General features: G+C 41.9%; 1 protein-coding gene across 6 annotated transcripts in view; it reads left to right on the top strand.

Moving 5' to 3' along the window:
* ARHGAP26 (Rho GTPase activating protein 26) overlaps positions 1-14,847 on the top strand; it is a 413,779-nt gene that overhangs the window by 334,812 nt on the left and 64,120 nt on the right. For all 6 annotated transcript variants that reach the window (XM_087429620.1, XM_004420043.3, XM_014794952.2 and 3 more), the window contains one exon: positions 3,106-3,259. In XM_087429620.1, coding sequence (XP_087285746.1) covers positions 3,106-3,259 — 154 coding nt within the window. The remainder of the gene's footprint in view (positions 1-3,105; positions 3,260-14,847) is intronic.

Genomic DNA, 14,847 nt, shown 5'->3' with positions numbered 1-14,847 from the left:
CACCTTCCTACTCACCCTTAGTAAAGATTGTCAGCATTTCAGCTTAGAAATCTCTACCTAGAAGTTATCAGTCTCATTATCTGAGGTCTCATGTCAGATAAAACTGTAGTGGTCTTATAGTCAGACCGTGCCAGGTTTCCAGATTTCCTTAGATGGTCTGTCAAGCGATACCAGTAATGAGTCTGCTCTTAGGATGCAGATTTGGCTATCTTGGCTGCAAAACTATGAAATCTTATGATTAAATTTTTTGTGTTTTCTTCTTGGACAAAGAACTCCTTTCCCTGATCTTTTGCTTTTGTTGTTTTGTTTTGTTACAGGTTATGCCATATGTGAAAGGTCCTAGATATCTAAATATATCAAAATAGAATCTCAAAAACAATTATTTCTTACAAAAAGAATTCTAGTGTCCTCCAGTAAATGAAATACTAGAAATCCTCAAGCTCAATTTGAGTGTAGCCACCTGTTTTATTCCATTGAGTTTTCTAGTCCAGAGAGGGTTGGGTTTTCATTTTCCACCCCATCCTCATTTCTCTTGTGGGCTTATTTCAGACAAATATCATTTTCTGTATGCTGCAGGCTTCCTTGTTAGCTCATGGAGAAACCCAGTCTATAATACTAGAACAGTAGATATATTCTTAAAAATTTTACCTAAGTCCACTTTTTAGAATCAAATCTTTTTATGAATGTTAGGATTCTGATACAATATTTTATAAAGCACAGCATCTTTATATAATATTTTTTTCAGTTGTGATTTCAAAGTTTTATCTGTCAAATGTCCAATCTTAAGTTGCTCATATCTACTGAGGACGGTAGACATATGACCAAACAAATGGCACAAGTTAATAAATACTCGAGTGTACATCTGAATAAAATACCAAGGAATTAGTGTAGGGGTCTGCTAAGTGTCTGGGGACTGTGTTTGGTACACAGTAGGTGCTCAATAAACATTCATTGAGTAAAATGAAAATTGAAGAAGGTTTCATCTCAGATACTCTCTTTTTCTAATGGATAGTAAGGCAGAAAAATATGTCCCAATAATATTTTAGAAAAACAAATATACCTTTAGCAAGGTATTGTTTTTAATATAGAGAATCATAACCCTCTCATGAACAAGTAAATATAATCACAAGAGAAATATGAGCTATAATTATCCTCTTCTGTTTCCTTGAAATCAGAGAATTCTGTCATGCAAACTTGGCCTCAAACTAGAGTTAATAAAACGACACATCTCTCCTCCTACATGAAGCAGAAAATGTGTTCGTTGAGCCCCAAAGAAGTGTCGTCTTTACTCCCCTTTTTATACAGTGGTCCTGGGCTCCTCACACTCATTCAGGAATCTTGATGTTAAGTATTTTGTGCAAAGGAAAATTTTACTTACACTGATTCATGCTGATTCATACTGATAAGTGGCATATCCATTCCCTCAATGATCCCCTAATTATGTAATTTTAGAGTTGTTTTTCTTCCCAGTAGCAAGTTCCCATTTGCAGGCCCTGTTAGTTCTCCTACATCTTGGCTCAATGTAACTCTTTTCGTTTCTCTTTCTTTGTTGTTGTTTCTCTTTGGAACTTAAGCTCTTGAAATATGAGTAGTTCTCCATCTCAGGAAGCAATTTAATAATCTACTTTTTAAAAATCTACTTAGAGTTCAGGAATCTCCCAGTAGCCTCCAGGGGGTTCTTAACTCTTCTGTGTTAAACAGGGCATTGAGAATTTGCCAAGATATTAGGGGTTCTTGATGTGTGTGTGCATTTATTGTGAAGATGAACATCATTTCATAAGCATAATCAACTTTTACCTACATGGCTAGTGCAAGGGTAAAGTATTTTTTATTGTGACATCACTCTCTTTATTGCCTAAAGAGACCCGAGTTCAAATGTTGACCTCTGAACCACCATGTCAGTGAGCCCAGTGTGTCTTCTTAGGAATAGAGTATACTTTTGGCTCATTTCAAAAAGGCCCAGTGATGATTAACCCAGATACGATATTTCTTAATAAGTGAATTGATTGCCTAAAACATCAGTTGATTTCAATATGGTATATTTGTAATGAATGTGGGACGAGAATGATATTCCAAGTCTCTAATTTTGCTACAGCAGTTGTGCCTGTGCCCTTGAGCTAAATCATCCCAAAAATGTTTTCTTCAGTGCATGGTTCCAAGTTTTTAAAGATGGGAAGAAACAAAAAGTTCTTTTCTTTGAGCAGTATTCTGAAGTTTACAAAACAAATTCTTGCGTATGATCCCACTTGATCCTCATGACAGCTCCTTGAGCTGGGCAAGGCAGTTCTCATTTTCCCATTTTATAGACGTATTAACCAAGAAACAGAGTCAATGAAAATTGCCTGAGGCCACACAGCCAGTCAGGGGAGGAGTCTTGAAGAGAACTCAGGTTTTCTCCATCCTGGCTTTGTAATATTCTCCAAGCGTTAATGACTACTTGGACCGTGGACTCAGGTTTTTTAGATACAGACTACTCTGTCACCCTTACAGATCTGTTTATCAAAGAACTAACTTGAAGCTAAGCATCAAATATATGGAGCTAGAGGCAACCCAGAAGGGTGGGTCTGGAGACCTGTCAGGAATTTAGACTGCAGAGTTATAAGGAAGTTGATAGCCAAATAGTAGATACTTTATGGTGAGCTGTGATAGAATTGGAGGTAGGACTTGGCCTTAGCACTTAAGACAATATTGAGGGCAGGAGTTTTAAAATAAAAGGTGAGTGTCACAGAAACCAAGAGGATCTTGTTGACTGCAAGGGGACTATGAAGGCTGCTCTTTGTTCTGACCATCTGCCAGTCAAAAGAAGACACAATTTATGGTGCAGTGGTAGGGCCATGCTTAGGAAAAAGGCTGGTCGTAGTAAAGGGGAGGTACGTCCTGTCAAGCTGAGGAGGGGGTTTTGCTCTAAAGTTTCAAGTCACCTGTTCCGCTCTGACTCTTTCTTTCCCGCTGGCATTTCTTATCCTTTCCTATGTCCTTTTCTTAGCTTCATTGGGATCCGAGATATCAATCTAATCTTATTATTTTTAAAATTTTTGTATATGTACAAACAGACTATCCCTATGGAATAATATTAATATGGGACTTGTGGCCTTTTTTCCCCAGAGGAACAAAGAAACAGCATCATCAACTCCAGTTTGGAATCTGTCGTCTCATCAAATGCAAATAGCATCCTTAATTCCAGCAGTAGTTTACAGCCCAACACGAACTCCAGTGACCCAGACCTGGATGTGCTGAAACCCGCCCGGCCTAACTCACTGTAAGTATGATGTCCAGTGGCCTACACAGTAGGCCCTTGATCAGCCATTCTGCCCAGAGTTTGCTCTCTGGCCCCATCTGACTTAGAGCATTGCCCCATGAACGTGATCTAAACCTCCCTAAACTTGGAGCTTGGCTATTTTGTTACAGATTTTTTTAAGCATCATCATCTCAAAGGGGAATCATTATTTTTAACATACTGCTTCTTGGCCTTGGTGACCTTTGATTTACCATCCTGCTGAGATGGCTTTGGTGATGGCTGTTGCCTGTGCTGGCGGCTGGGCATGAAAAGCAATGTCTTTTGGTTTTACAAACATCCAGGCACTGTAGTAGCTCAGTAGATCAGTAGCCAAGTCTGTTTCACTCATTCATGTTGTCTCGGTTTCCCTTCTCCCTGACATGTTGAGAATGTTCAATGCCACCTCTGTATCCGCTTCCAGAAAGAAGAGCTCCCAGTAGCCCTGTGGGTCTTCAGACCCTCAAACCTTAGCATGACTGTGATCACATACCAGAGACTCTAAAAGAGAAGAACCTCTGTTGCTTCATTCTTGGGTATTGAGCACCCATAGCCAAGACAAGCAGTTTTGGGGCTGCTTGTCCAGTCCTCCACAGAAACTTAGATCTACTTTGCTAGGGCCAGAAAGTTCTCCTTTGTGGTTTCATCCCACACTGCTTAGCATGCTTCTTCAGACCACCCCATAAATCTTGTCCACTAGAGCCTTTGCAGAAAGAATGTGAGGCCATGACCAGAACAGCTGGACTCTCAGGCTACAGCTGTATAAGACTCAGGAAAAGCAGAGTTGACTTGGCCTTTCTCTAGTGAAAATAGTTGGAGGTTCAGCCAGATTGCCTCAAGACGATGGTTTCACTTGGTTAGACACCAGGATGTCAGAAGCTTTTCCTGCCCCTCTCCAAGCCGTAATTGCATGATTGCACTCTGCCATTCTCTCTCTTTAAGATATTTACAGATCTGCAAAATGGGTCCAACAATTTTTGCCTTAGAAGAGACTAAGGAAAAAAATGACTCATTTTAAAATGGACTTAAGAGGTACTAAGTAACTGAAAACACAACAACAGTGTAAGATGAAATTGTACGTCAGGAAAATCAGGTCTCTGTTATAGTTGTTGGCATCTTTAAATCTTACCTTGATATTCAGGAAGTTTACTTACTTACCTGTTGTTTGGTAGATAGTGTGTTTGTTTGCTAAGAAATAGACCAGTGCCTCAAGAGCTCAAAATAGTTTAACTGGTTCAGCTTATGGGCAGTGAGTCTCTTCTGTTCTCCATGGCCAGACTTGCCTGTGGAGCCTCCCTCCCTTGCTGTATCCTTTCTCAGGCACTCCTAGACCTGCTTTGCTCAGCTTTAAGGAGATTCTAGTTTGTTCTTCATTTTGTTTAAACCTCTGTACCTAGCAGTTGCTGAAGTTATTTGTTGCTCAGCGTGAGCAAAGTTGAATTTCTAGCCCAAGTTGCTTCACATCCCTGATTTTAGCCAGCAGTACCAACAAGTGGTTTTTAATCTTTGTTTTCAGCGGCTGGTAGCTGGACGCCTCCTGAGTCACCACTGAGTACAGTGTGTCCAAAGAGGCTGCTTAGGCAGCTAAGTGAAAAAAGGGGGTATGTCTTTTGAACAGGTCCTGGAGTGGGGACTTGAGATTTTTTATTTTTCAGTTGTCTAGATGTGGCTTGTTTTACATAAAACACCGGGGATCACTCTGCCTCTTCGTGCTATTCACGGGGACTGTTCCCTGCCTGCTGCAAATTTGGGGGACTTTCCCGGGGAAGGGAGGGTGATGCCAGGAACAGTTCTTCTTGTTTGCCTTTGGAAGAGGCTTGGAGGTAGGAGTGTGGATGTGTTTCCAACAAGACTGCTGTCCTTCCAAGCTGAGTGAATATCTGACTGGTACCTATGAGTCTTGAGCTCAAGCAAAGCTGTTCCTGTGGTGGAAGCAGTGCCGATGCCAGTGCTGACAGCAGAGTTTGCCACCGCCCTGAATGAGGGCCATGCCAAAGGCACTGTAAGCTCTGCAGCAGGTTCACGGACCGTTTCTGAAACCCAGGGCAGTGAGATGTTGTTCCCCAGTTTGTGCCTCCCCAGTTTTTTCTGCCTGGGATTTGCCTGGGTGAACCACAGACAGAAGCTTGGTAGTCCTAGCAAACAGAAGCCACAGTACTTTCCCTGAATAAATTAACTGGGAAGTCTGTCTGCACACTGTGCCACGGTGATTGGGCTCAGTCACAACCAGCCGAGACCACTTGGTCTCAACCTCAGTTCTGGCCCCTTTCATTCCCTCCATCATTGTCCACTTTGAAGTGCACAGAGATCTTGAATGGGAACACTTAATGGCACAGACAAAAATAAAAAACTGTCGGGGGTGGGGGATTACCATAGCTTGACTATTAATTAGGCATAACGTGGAGAACCAGTCACCAGGAAACTATCTGTTCTTCTTTTTATTTCATTCATTTGTTTTTCATTATTTTCATAATGACTAGAATGATCATTATGACCACATAACAATCATAATGAAAGAAACATGTTTGTGACTCAGCACGCTTTGATACTTCAGAGACTACATTTTGCTATCTCATTGGTAAATCTTCTCTAATTCTCCAAGGAGATCAGGGCCCTCTCGTTTGTGTGGGCGTAATGCTACATCAGGCATCAAAATTAGAGATGCCACCATTGTAGCTGTGCCAGGGCAAGGCGGCAGGGTTTAAATCTTTGGCAGGTCCTCAGCTAGACCTCCTGAAGTAGCCATTTCTCCTGAAGATCAAAGGACACTTGGTAAGCCAGCTAGTCTGAAATTCTCAACAAGTATTGCTGACCTGTTTTCTGCCCAGACCTATGCTAAGCTACCTGGGGTAAAAAAGGAGGAGGAGGATTCCTGGCCTCCCCAAGAGTTTACATTCTGGCTGTGGAGGAAAGACAGTGGTATATGTCAGTGCTAAGTGGGACTGAGAGCTCATAAGTGCGTTTAGAGTTCAACAGCTATTAACTGAATATCTGTTGAGTACACGCACCAGAGTGCTGGGAAAGGTGGAGTAGACAAAATGTGAGGTGGTGTAGGTAAGATTATATGGAGATGAAGAGCATTTCAGGTAAGGGGGATCAGAGAGGTAGAGATGATCCAAGATAGAGAAAAAACAGCCTACAGACATGTGTGTTGGGGGAGGAGGAGCTTAGTTCCTTCCCCACCACTACCACCAAAAAAAAATATTGAACCAACTTTTAAAATCAGGATACTTGACAGAAAAACCCAAATTTCACGTAGGAACAACTAGACATCCATGAGCAAAACTTTGAATCTAGACACATACAGACCATACACCTTTTACAAAAATTAAGTCAAAATGAATCATAGACCTAAATGTAAACTGCAAAACTGTAAAATTCTAGGAGACAACATGGGAGAAAATCTAGGTGACCTTGGGTTTGCCAATGACTAGATACAACACCAAAAGCATAATCCATGAAAGAAAAAATTGGTAAGTTGAACTTCATATAGGTTAAAAAATTCTGCTCTGTGAAAGACACTGTTCAGAGTATAAAAACCCAAGTCAGGGGCCGGCCCAGTGACATAGTGGTTAAGTTTGCCTGCTCTGCTTCAGTGGCCCGGGGTTGGCAGGTTCAGATCCTGGGCGACCTACACACTGCTCATCAAGCCATGCTGTGGCGGCGTCCCACATACAAAATAGAGGAAGATGGGCACAGATGTTAGCTCAGGGCCAAGCTTCCTCACCAAAAAAAAAAAAAAAAAAAAACCACCACCAAGTCACAGACAAAGAGAAAATATTTGCAAAACACATATCTGATAAAGGACTAGTATCTAAAATATACAAAGAACTCTTAAAATTCAACAATAAGTAAACAACCCAATTAAAAACTGGGCAAAAGATGTAGACAGACACCTCACCAAAGAAGACATACAGATGCAAATAAGCATATGAAAAGGTGCTCAACATCTTAGGTCATTGGGGAATTGAAAATTAAAACAATGATATATCATTACACACCTATTAGAATGGCTAAAATCCAAAACACAGACACCAAATGCTGGTGAGGATATGGAGCAACAGGAACTCACCTGCATTGCTGGTGGAAATGCAAAATGAGACACCCACTTTAAAAGACAAATTGGCAGTTTCTGACAAGGCTAGACAGATTTATTATACAACATGATCCAGCACTCAAACTCATAGGTGTTTACCCAGGTGATATGAAAACTACTTATGTCCACACAAAAACCTGCCCACAAATGTTTCTAGCAGCTTTATTCTTTTTTTTTTTTTTTTTTTTTGGTGAGGAAGATCAGCCCTGAGCTAACATCCATGCTAATCCTCCTCTTTTTGCTGAGGAAGGCCGGCCCTGAGCTAACATCTATTGCCAATCCTACTTTTTTCCCCCCAAAGCCCCAATAGGTAGTTGTATGTCATAGTTGCACGTCCTTCTAGTTGCTGTATGTGGGAATGTGGGACGCGGCCTCAGCATGGCCGGACAAGTGGTGCGTTCGTGCGCGCCTGGGATCCGAACCTGGGCCGCCAGTAGCAGAGCGTGTGCACTTAACCACTAAGCCACGGGGCTGGCCCTGAGCAGCTTTATTCTTAATTGCAAAACCTTGGAAGCAACCAAGCTGTTTTTCAGTAGGTGAATGAATAAACAAACTGTGGGACATCCAGACAGTGGAATATTATTCAATGATAAAAAGAAATAAGCTATCTGGGGCCAGCCCTGTGGCGTATCAGTTAAGTGCGCGCGCTCCGCTGCTGGCAGCCGGGGTTCGGATCCCGGGCTTGCACCGATGCACCACTTGTCAGGCCATGCTGTGGTGGTGTCTCATATAAAGTGGAGGAAGTTGGGCACGGATGTGAGCCCAGGGCCAGTCTTCCTCAGCAAAAAGAGGAGGATTAGTATGGATGTTAACTCAGGGCTGATCTTCCTCACAAAAAAAAAAAAAAGAAAGAAAGAAGCTATCAAGTCTTGAAAAGACATGAATGAACCTTAAATGCATATTACTAAGTGAAAGAAGCCACTCTCAAAAGCCTGCAATATGGTATAATACCAACTGTGTGACATTTTGGAAAAGGCAAAACTATAGAGTTGGTAAAAAGATTAGTGGGCAGGAGGGATGAATAGGTGGAGCACAGGGCATTTTTAGGGCAGTGATACTATTCTGTATGATGCTGGAATGGTAGATATAAGACATTATGCATTTGCAAGACCCAGAGAACACGAAGAGTGAATCCTAATGTAAACTGTGGACTTCGATTAATAATACTGTATCAGTACTAGCTCATCAGTTGTAACAAATGTACCACACTAATGAAAGATGTTAATAATAGGGGAAACTTAGGGAGTGGGGAGAGATATATGGAAACTCTGAGTTATTTTGAGCAATTTTCCTATAAACCTAATACTGCTTTAAAAAATAAAGTCTCTTAATATATTTTGAAAATCTAGATTTCCAGCTTCTTTTGAAAAGTTAGAAGATTTGGCCACACTAAACCCATATGTTACTTGGTAACAGATGATACTCTCTAGTCCCTATCTTCTCACAGCTGGCCTGCTTCATTCTCTTATATCTCCTGCCTGTAGGCCTGTGATAGATTAAATATGGCCAAAGGATCTTGGCAGCCCCTTCCATTAAGAGGTGGAATCTTTGAATCTAGGCTGTCCTTCACCCTCTGACTTGATTTGGCTAATAGAATGTGGTAGAAGTGACTTCTAAGCCCAGGCCACAAGGCCTCGTAGCTTCCCATCTCATCCTCTCAAAACCTAGCCGCCATGTAAAAAAGCCCCGTCTGGCCTCCTTGAGGATGAGATTATTGGAGAGAGAAGCCCAGCTGTCCTAGCCAAGCCCAGTGCCTGGGCCACCAATCAGTTGAATGTAGCCACATGAGTGAGTCCAGGAAAGACCAACAGAAAAGTTGCCCAGTCAACCCACAGATTCATGAGAAATAATGCATTGTGGTTGTTTTAAGCCACTGAGTTTTGGCCGGTTTATTCAGCAATAGTTAACTGACACAAGGCCTATGAGTCTGTGATGTGGGAGTCATGGGCAACTGCCTTGGGATGGGGCTGGGCTGCCTGGGTAAGGTAGAAAGGTGTGGAAGATTCTCACTGTTGATGAGTGGCAGCATGGAGACTAGCCTTTCAATGTTCAGAATCTTCTTTGAAAGAAAATGACTCATAAATGAGATTCTGGGAAGTTAAGAAACAAAACAAAACCCATAGCTAATGCCTGAGACAAGGAGAAAGATAGCTCAAACACTGGCATGGAAAGCAGGAAACCCTAGGTTTTAATCCTGGCACCAGCATAGACTGGTGGTGGAAGAAATGGGGTGACCTGTCTCTAAGAACGGAGGTTGTTCAGTGGATGCTTACGAAGGACTGCAGAATAAAAGTCACCCTCTCCTCTCACAACCACCAGTAGAGTTGGCATCATGCCACTGCCTTTCTGGAAGAGAGTGATTTTTAAGGAGGAAGTAAACAAATGCTGAGAAAGAAGTCAGGGGACGTCCCACTAGGGACATCAGATACTGTAGTAATTCCCCCAAATTAAAAACTACTAGGCAAATGCTTTCTTCAAACCACTAGGGTAGGGATTTAGGGCTTGTTAAGATTGAAAGAAGGCTGGGAGGGCAGGGGGTGATTACAGCAACAGAGGAACCCAACCTTGGACTTCTCCCTGCCTAAGTGGTCCCCACCCCTAAAAAATAACTCACTGCCCAGTAGCTTCATAAATAAAACTAATTTTTCTCGTCCTTTCCTCTTAACACACACGTATGCGTTTCCAAGTTATTTCTGGTGACCTAAAAGATGTGTGCATGCCAAATGCCTTCAAATTCTGCCAGAGTCAACCATCCTCTCCCATCTTAGTGGCCAGTGAGAGGCGAGAGAACAGTCCCTGGAATTCAGAGGATAAACAAGGCCTGCTTCCAGGCAGAGTTGTTTCTCTGAGGCACTGTTGGCTCCTGAATTTGATTCAGCTGCTGTCAGATGAAATCTGGGGAAAACTTGCGTTGAGAGACAATCTCTAAAATTTTACTTATGTTTTATGTTTTCAGTCAACAATCATTCAACAAATATCATTTGAACACCTAATGTGGGCCAGGTGTTATTCTGAGTGCTGAAGACACAGTAATAAAAAACAATTTAGGGTTTCGTCTCTCATTGATTTTTCTAGTAGAGACAGGAGGTAAATCAGTATCTAACATATCAGATGTTGACAAGTTCTGGAGAAAACTAATTTGTAGAGTAAAGGAGATACAGATTTGGAGGGGAAGGAGGCGAGTTACTTTAGTTCTTTCTGCCTCAGTTTTCTCATCTGTACAATAGGGTAATTGTACCCTCAGAAAGGTGTTGTGAAGATTAAATGAGTCATTCTTTGTTATCTCATTTACATGTTTAGCACTATGAATGGCAGTTATTATTAATATTATTTTGGAGGGCCTCCTCCATGCACTGTCCTTTCTTTCTCTGCCCCCATTCCCTCAGCTCTGGTATGTATTTTCCATGTGCAGAGAGATGTCCCCAGGCTGTTCTCCGCACCTTCCTCCACCAGCTTCCTTGAATCCAAGACTGGAGCTGTCTGTCAGGCCAGTCTTTGAGTTATCAATGACAAGGAGAAACTTCTACTACAGAGGCAGGTGCTGCCCCACCTTACACCAAGACCTGCTGGGATAGGCACACCTGTTCCTGAAAAATTTGGAAACCTCCACATCGCACGGGGTACCTGATGAGCTGTGTGCATTGCTGTTATTTATTGAGACCAGATAAATCTCAAAATGAATAATATGCATTAGACAAGTGATAATTAATGGCATATTTTTTTAAGTAATTTTACCACCTAAGTGCTATTTTATGCCAAAAGAGTTACACCCAAACAGGCGGCTATGGTTTTACTACAGTGATCTTTGTCATTCCTCGGAATGCGGGGATTTGAAACAGGAAGTTTTCCCTGGTGGCTGAATCAGTTTTCTGTGGAGGAGGATTAGATTGAAGATTGTTAGACTGAGGATTTTGTTTTTCACCTACCTCTAAGCAGAAAAGTTCTCTTCAAACTGATTTGCCTGAAAACTTGGTGGCATTCCCCACCTGGGGAAATAACCTAAAGCATAATCATTTCCACAAGGAATCCTTTGCCTTTTCTTGTTCCCCCTCACACCCCCACAGTAGTTCCAGCTTGTTCCTTCACAGTTGTTTCTTGGACAAGCCTGAAACCATCCCTCTGACACCGCGGGCTCCTGGGGCTGCCGTGGCCACAGCTCCTCCAAGTAACCAGGCCACGTTCCCTTGACGTTTTCAGAGATAGTCACTGACAGGACCTGTATTCTTGTTTTCTGAGCGGCTTCCTGTCAGCTTTTCTCGTTCCCCAGCGAAGATCTCCCTGGCCAGTCAAAAGCCCAGCTGGCTTCACTTGGTTGAGGGTGGAGATTCCTGCCTGGTGACCCATCCGATTTTTATTGGATAAATGTGTTTGGTTATTAGCAGTTCTTCTTTTTTTCATATAAAGATTGCTCGAGGCAGCCCTCTACACTTCGTGACCCAGCAGGATTTCTTTCCCAAGCACCAGGCCTGTCGATGGCACTTGGATCTCTGCAGCCTGTCAGCAGAGGGGGTATGGGAGGAGGCAGGGAAGGCACATCTTCCCGTGCTTAGCCACATCCCTGTTTTCCAGCATAGTGGAAATCACAAACAGAAAAATGTTTTCCTTCACATGGATTCTTGTTTTCTTTCCCCCTTTACGAGCTAAAATCATATAAAGGGTCTGTATTTTTTTTTCTATAAACTAATTAATCTTGCTAAGTAATCTAAAACAATTCCCAAAATTTGTCATGACACACAGTCGATGCTTTTAAAGCCGTGGTGTTTAATTAAACACATGAATGAATAAATTTCATTCTGAATTTAGCTGCCCTCAAATGGCTTCTTGCATTGCATTTTATATGTGTAAGTAGGTGTTAAATCTTAAATCATCTTAATCTTGAATTTTCGGTGGAATCTTGAGGGAAGGAAATAGGCTTAAGATTTTGTGTGGCTTTCCTGCATTGTTATACCTCTGAGGGGACTTTGAAGGAACTCTGAAATGCTGTTTTTCTCAGTGTTAGATTTGGGATTGTTTCTCTTTCTATATATATAGTTTGAGGAAATCTTATTGGTCGATTCAGATCCTAAATCAGGTAAATTAAAATCATATTGAAGTTAAAGTACTGCTTTTTAAACCTTTTTAGTCAATCTGGAAAGCACATGCTTACTTAGCTAGGAACACATTTCTGGTTGGAAACAGCCTTAGGATCTTATTTTTAACCCCTTCTCTTCCTTAAGAATCTAGAAAACCATGGAGGATCTACTGTAGGCTTCATTTGGTCTCTGCTACACAGGTCTTCCAGGGCGGGGTCTTAGCCCAGTGTGGTGGTTCTCAGTGTGCTCCTGGGACCAGTGTCATTGGCATCACCTGGGAGCTTTTAGATATACACATTCTCAGGCCCCACCCCAGACTTACTGGATCAACAACTCTGGAGGAGGAACCCAGCACTCTTGTGTTTTAACAAGCCCTGCAGGTGGTTCTGGTACATGCTCAAGTCTGAGAACCATAGTCATAGTGTATTAGGCTGATGGACTTCAACAAGAACAAAATCAAGATGTACCTCATTAAAGCTCTCAGGGCCAAGGCTGCGTTATCACTGGCTCTCTGATTGTCCCTGCAGTGATGACAGTAGTGGAACTTAAGAGTGCTCTGCCTCTGGCCTTTGAGATCAGTCACAACTTATGCGGCTGAGGACTAATGGGTTTGCTTCTCAGGGGAACCCAATTAGCTCACCAGTGCTGCAATTTGCAACTCCCCACGGAAGCAGCCAGCTGCTTTGCAAATGCATGCCTTTTGGTCACAAATCAAGAGAGGGTAGGTGCATCAGTTCATCAAGCCAACAGATATTTTATTGCACACCTGCTGTGTGTGTAACATAAGAAGATCAAGATCCTCGAATTGACAGGAAGATAGCTCTCAGGGAATGTGATACTGAAAGTGGTGGATCAGCATCAACATGTACAGGAGATGGGAGACTTCTCAATCATCATTCCCCAAACTGATGCAGGAAGGGGGACGGTTGGAAAGGCAAGAGCTGAGTTGGACAAAGTTCAACAGATTCTTGACTAGAGGACTTCTGAGCCTTTAGTATGTCCGTTGTGAGTCTCCCAAAGGGCATGTGTTATGCCACATTTCCTAAATGTATTTGACCACAGAACATGCTTTCTACACCACTTCTCTTAAGCCTCTTAAAACAGGATTCTACAGTTTAGGAAATGCTATTCAAAATCAACACTCTACTTTTGAAGGGGAAAATGTATTTCTCATAATGCATGCTATTATTTTGGCAAAGATCTTTCAAGAGAACAGAGATTTAGTTTATATGTACATTTATGGCCACAAATATCTCTCTGAAGGCTGAAATGGGTTCTGTCATGTGCAAAGCATCAGTGAGCTTTAGGACCTGGTCTAGGGAAAAGCCCAATTGGCCTGGTAGTGAAGCCTTGGCTCTACTGTTTTTTAACTGTGTAAATGTGGGCAAGTTAATTTGCCCTCTCTGAGATAAACCTCTTCTGTGAAATGGCAATAATAATCATAGTAATAATAAGACCTACCTTCAAGGTTGTTGTGAGGGTCAGATGAGATAATGCCTATAGAACACTTACTAACTGGCCTGGTTCATAGTAAGTGATCCATAAAAATTAGTTGCCACTATTTTTTTTTTCACCATATTATTATTTGCTCTTAGTCTGCCCCCTTACCAATGAATAAACCCCTAGTGTTGATTTCTTTCAGTGGTGGCGGTAGAGATACTCAATGTTTATTTATTCATTTGATCCTGGTGTGACACAAAGCAACCCAGATTAAAAACATTGAGATAATAATTAAAAAATAAATTAAAATACCTAAAACTGAATTAACTACAAATAATAGAATACACTGAAATCAGTAGAGGCACTCCTTATAAGACAGGCTTCAAGCTGTATGCACACAGTCAGCAGGCTCATCAGGTGTTTATTCTGGGAGCCCTGTCAAGCCATTACTCTATTGTTTCTCCATTGGGTGGAGCCAATTGGAACTATACTAATTAGACTAGACACTAATTGCAATCCTGAGTTTCACTAGGGGATCATTTAGCCTCAGGAAATTCTTTCCAGCCTATGACTCTGTGTAAATTTGACTGTGGTTATGGCAAAAAGAAAAACAGTTTCTGAAAAAAAAATCATTCTGAAATTCTGCATCTTAGTCATTCACTGCATTTGCTATATCGGGTTCTCTCCCAGTGCCTGTCAGCTTCCTTCTCAAAGAAGCGTTAGGGTTCTCCCCAAGACATTGCTTTGGTATTCCTTCTAATACTCCTTACAAATAGAGGAGGTGATGGGGCTATTCTCTGGCTGTCGTCAAAAATGCTCAGAAAAGGAATGAAATAGCTGCTTTAAGGACCGCCCTGTTACCTCCTGTTGCCCTGTGTGAAGAAGCCGTGTCTTTAGAGGGATCCAAGATGATATTGTCCACAAAGAAATAAAAGCAAAAATGTCCATCCAAGGATGATGTATTA

Source organism: Ceratotherium simum, chromosome 4, assembly GCF_057802395.1.
Source record: "Ceratotherium simum simum isolate JZ-2026a chromosome 4, ASM5780239v1, whole genome shotgun sequence".
Classification (NCBI taxonomy): domain Eukaryota; kingdom Metazoa; phylum Chordata; class Mammalia; order Perissodactyla; family Rhinocerotidae; genus Ceratotherium; species Ceratotherium simum.
The sequence above is the reverse complement of the archived record's forward strand: the minus strand, read 5'-3'. Positions and strand labels throughout refer to the sequence as shown.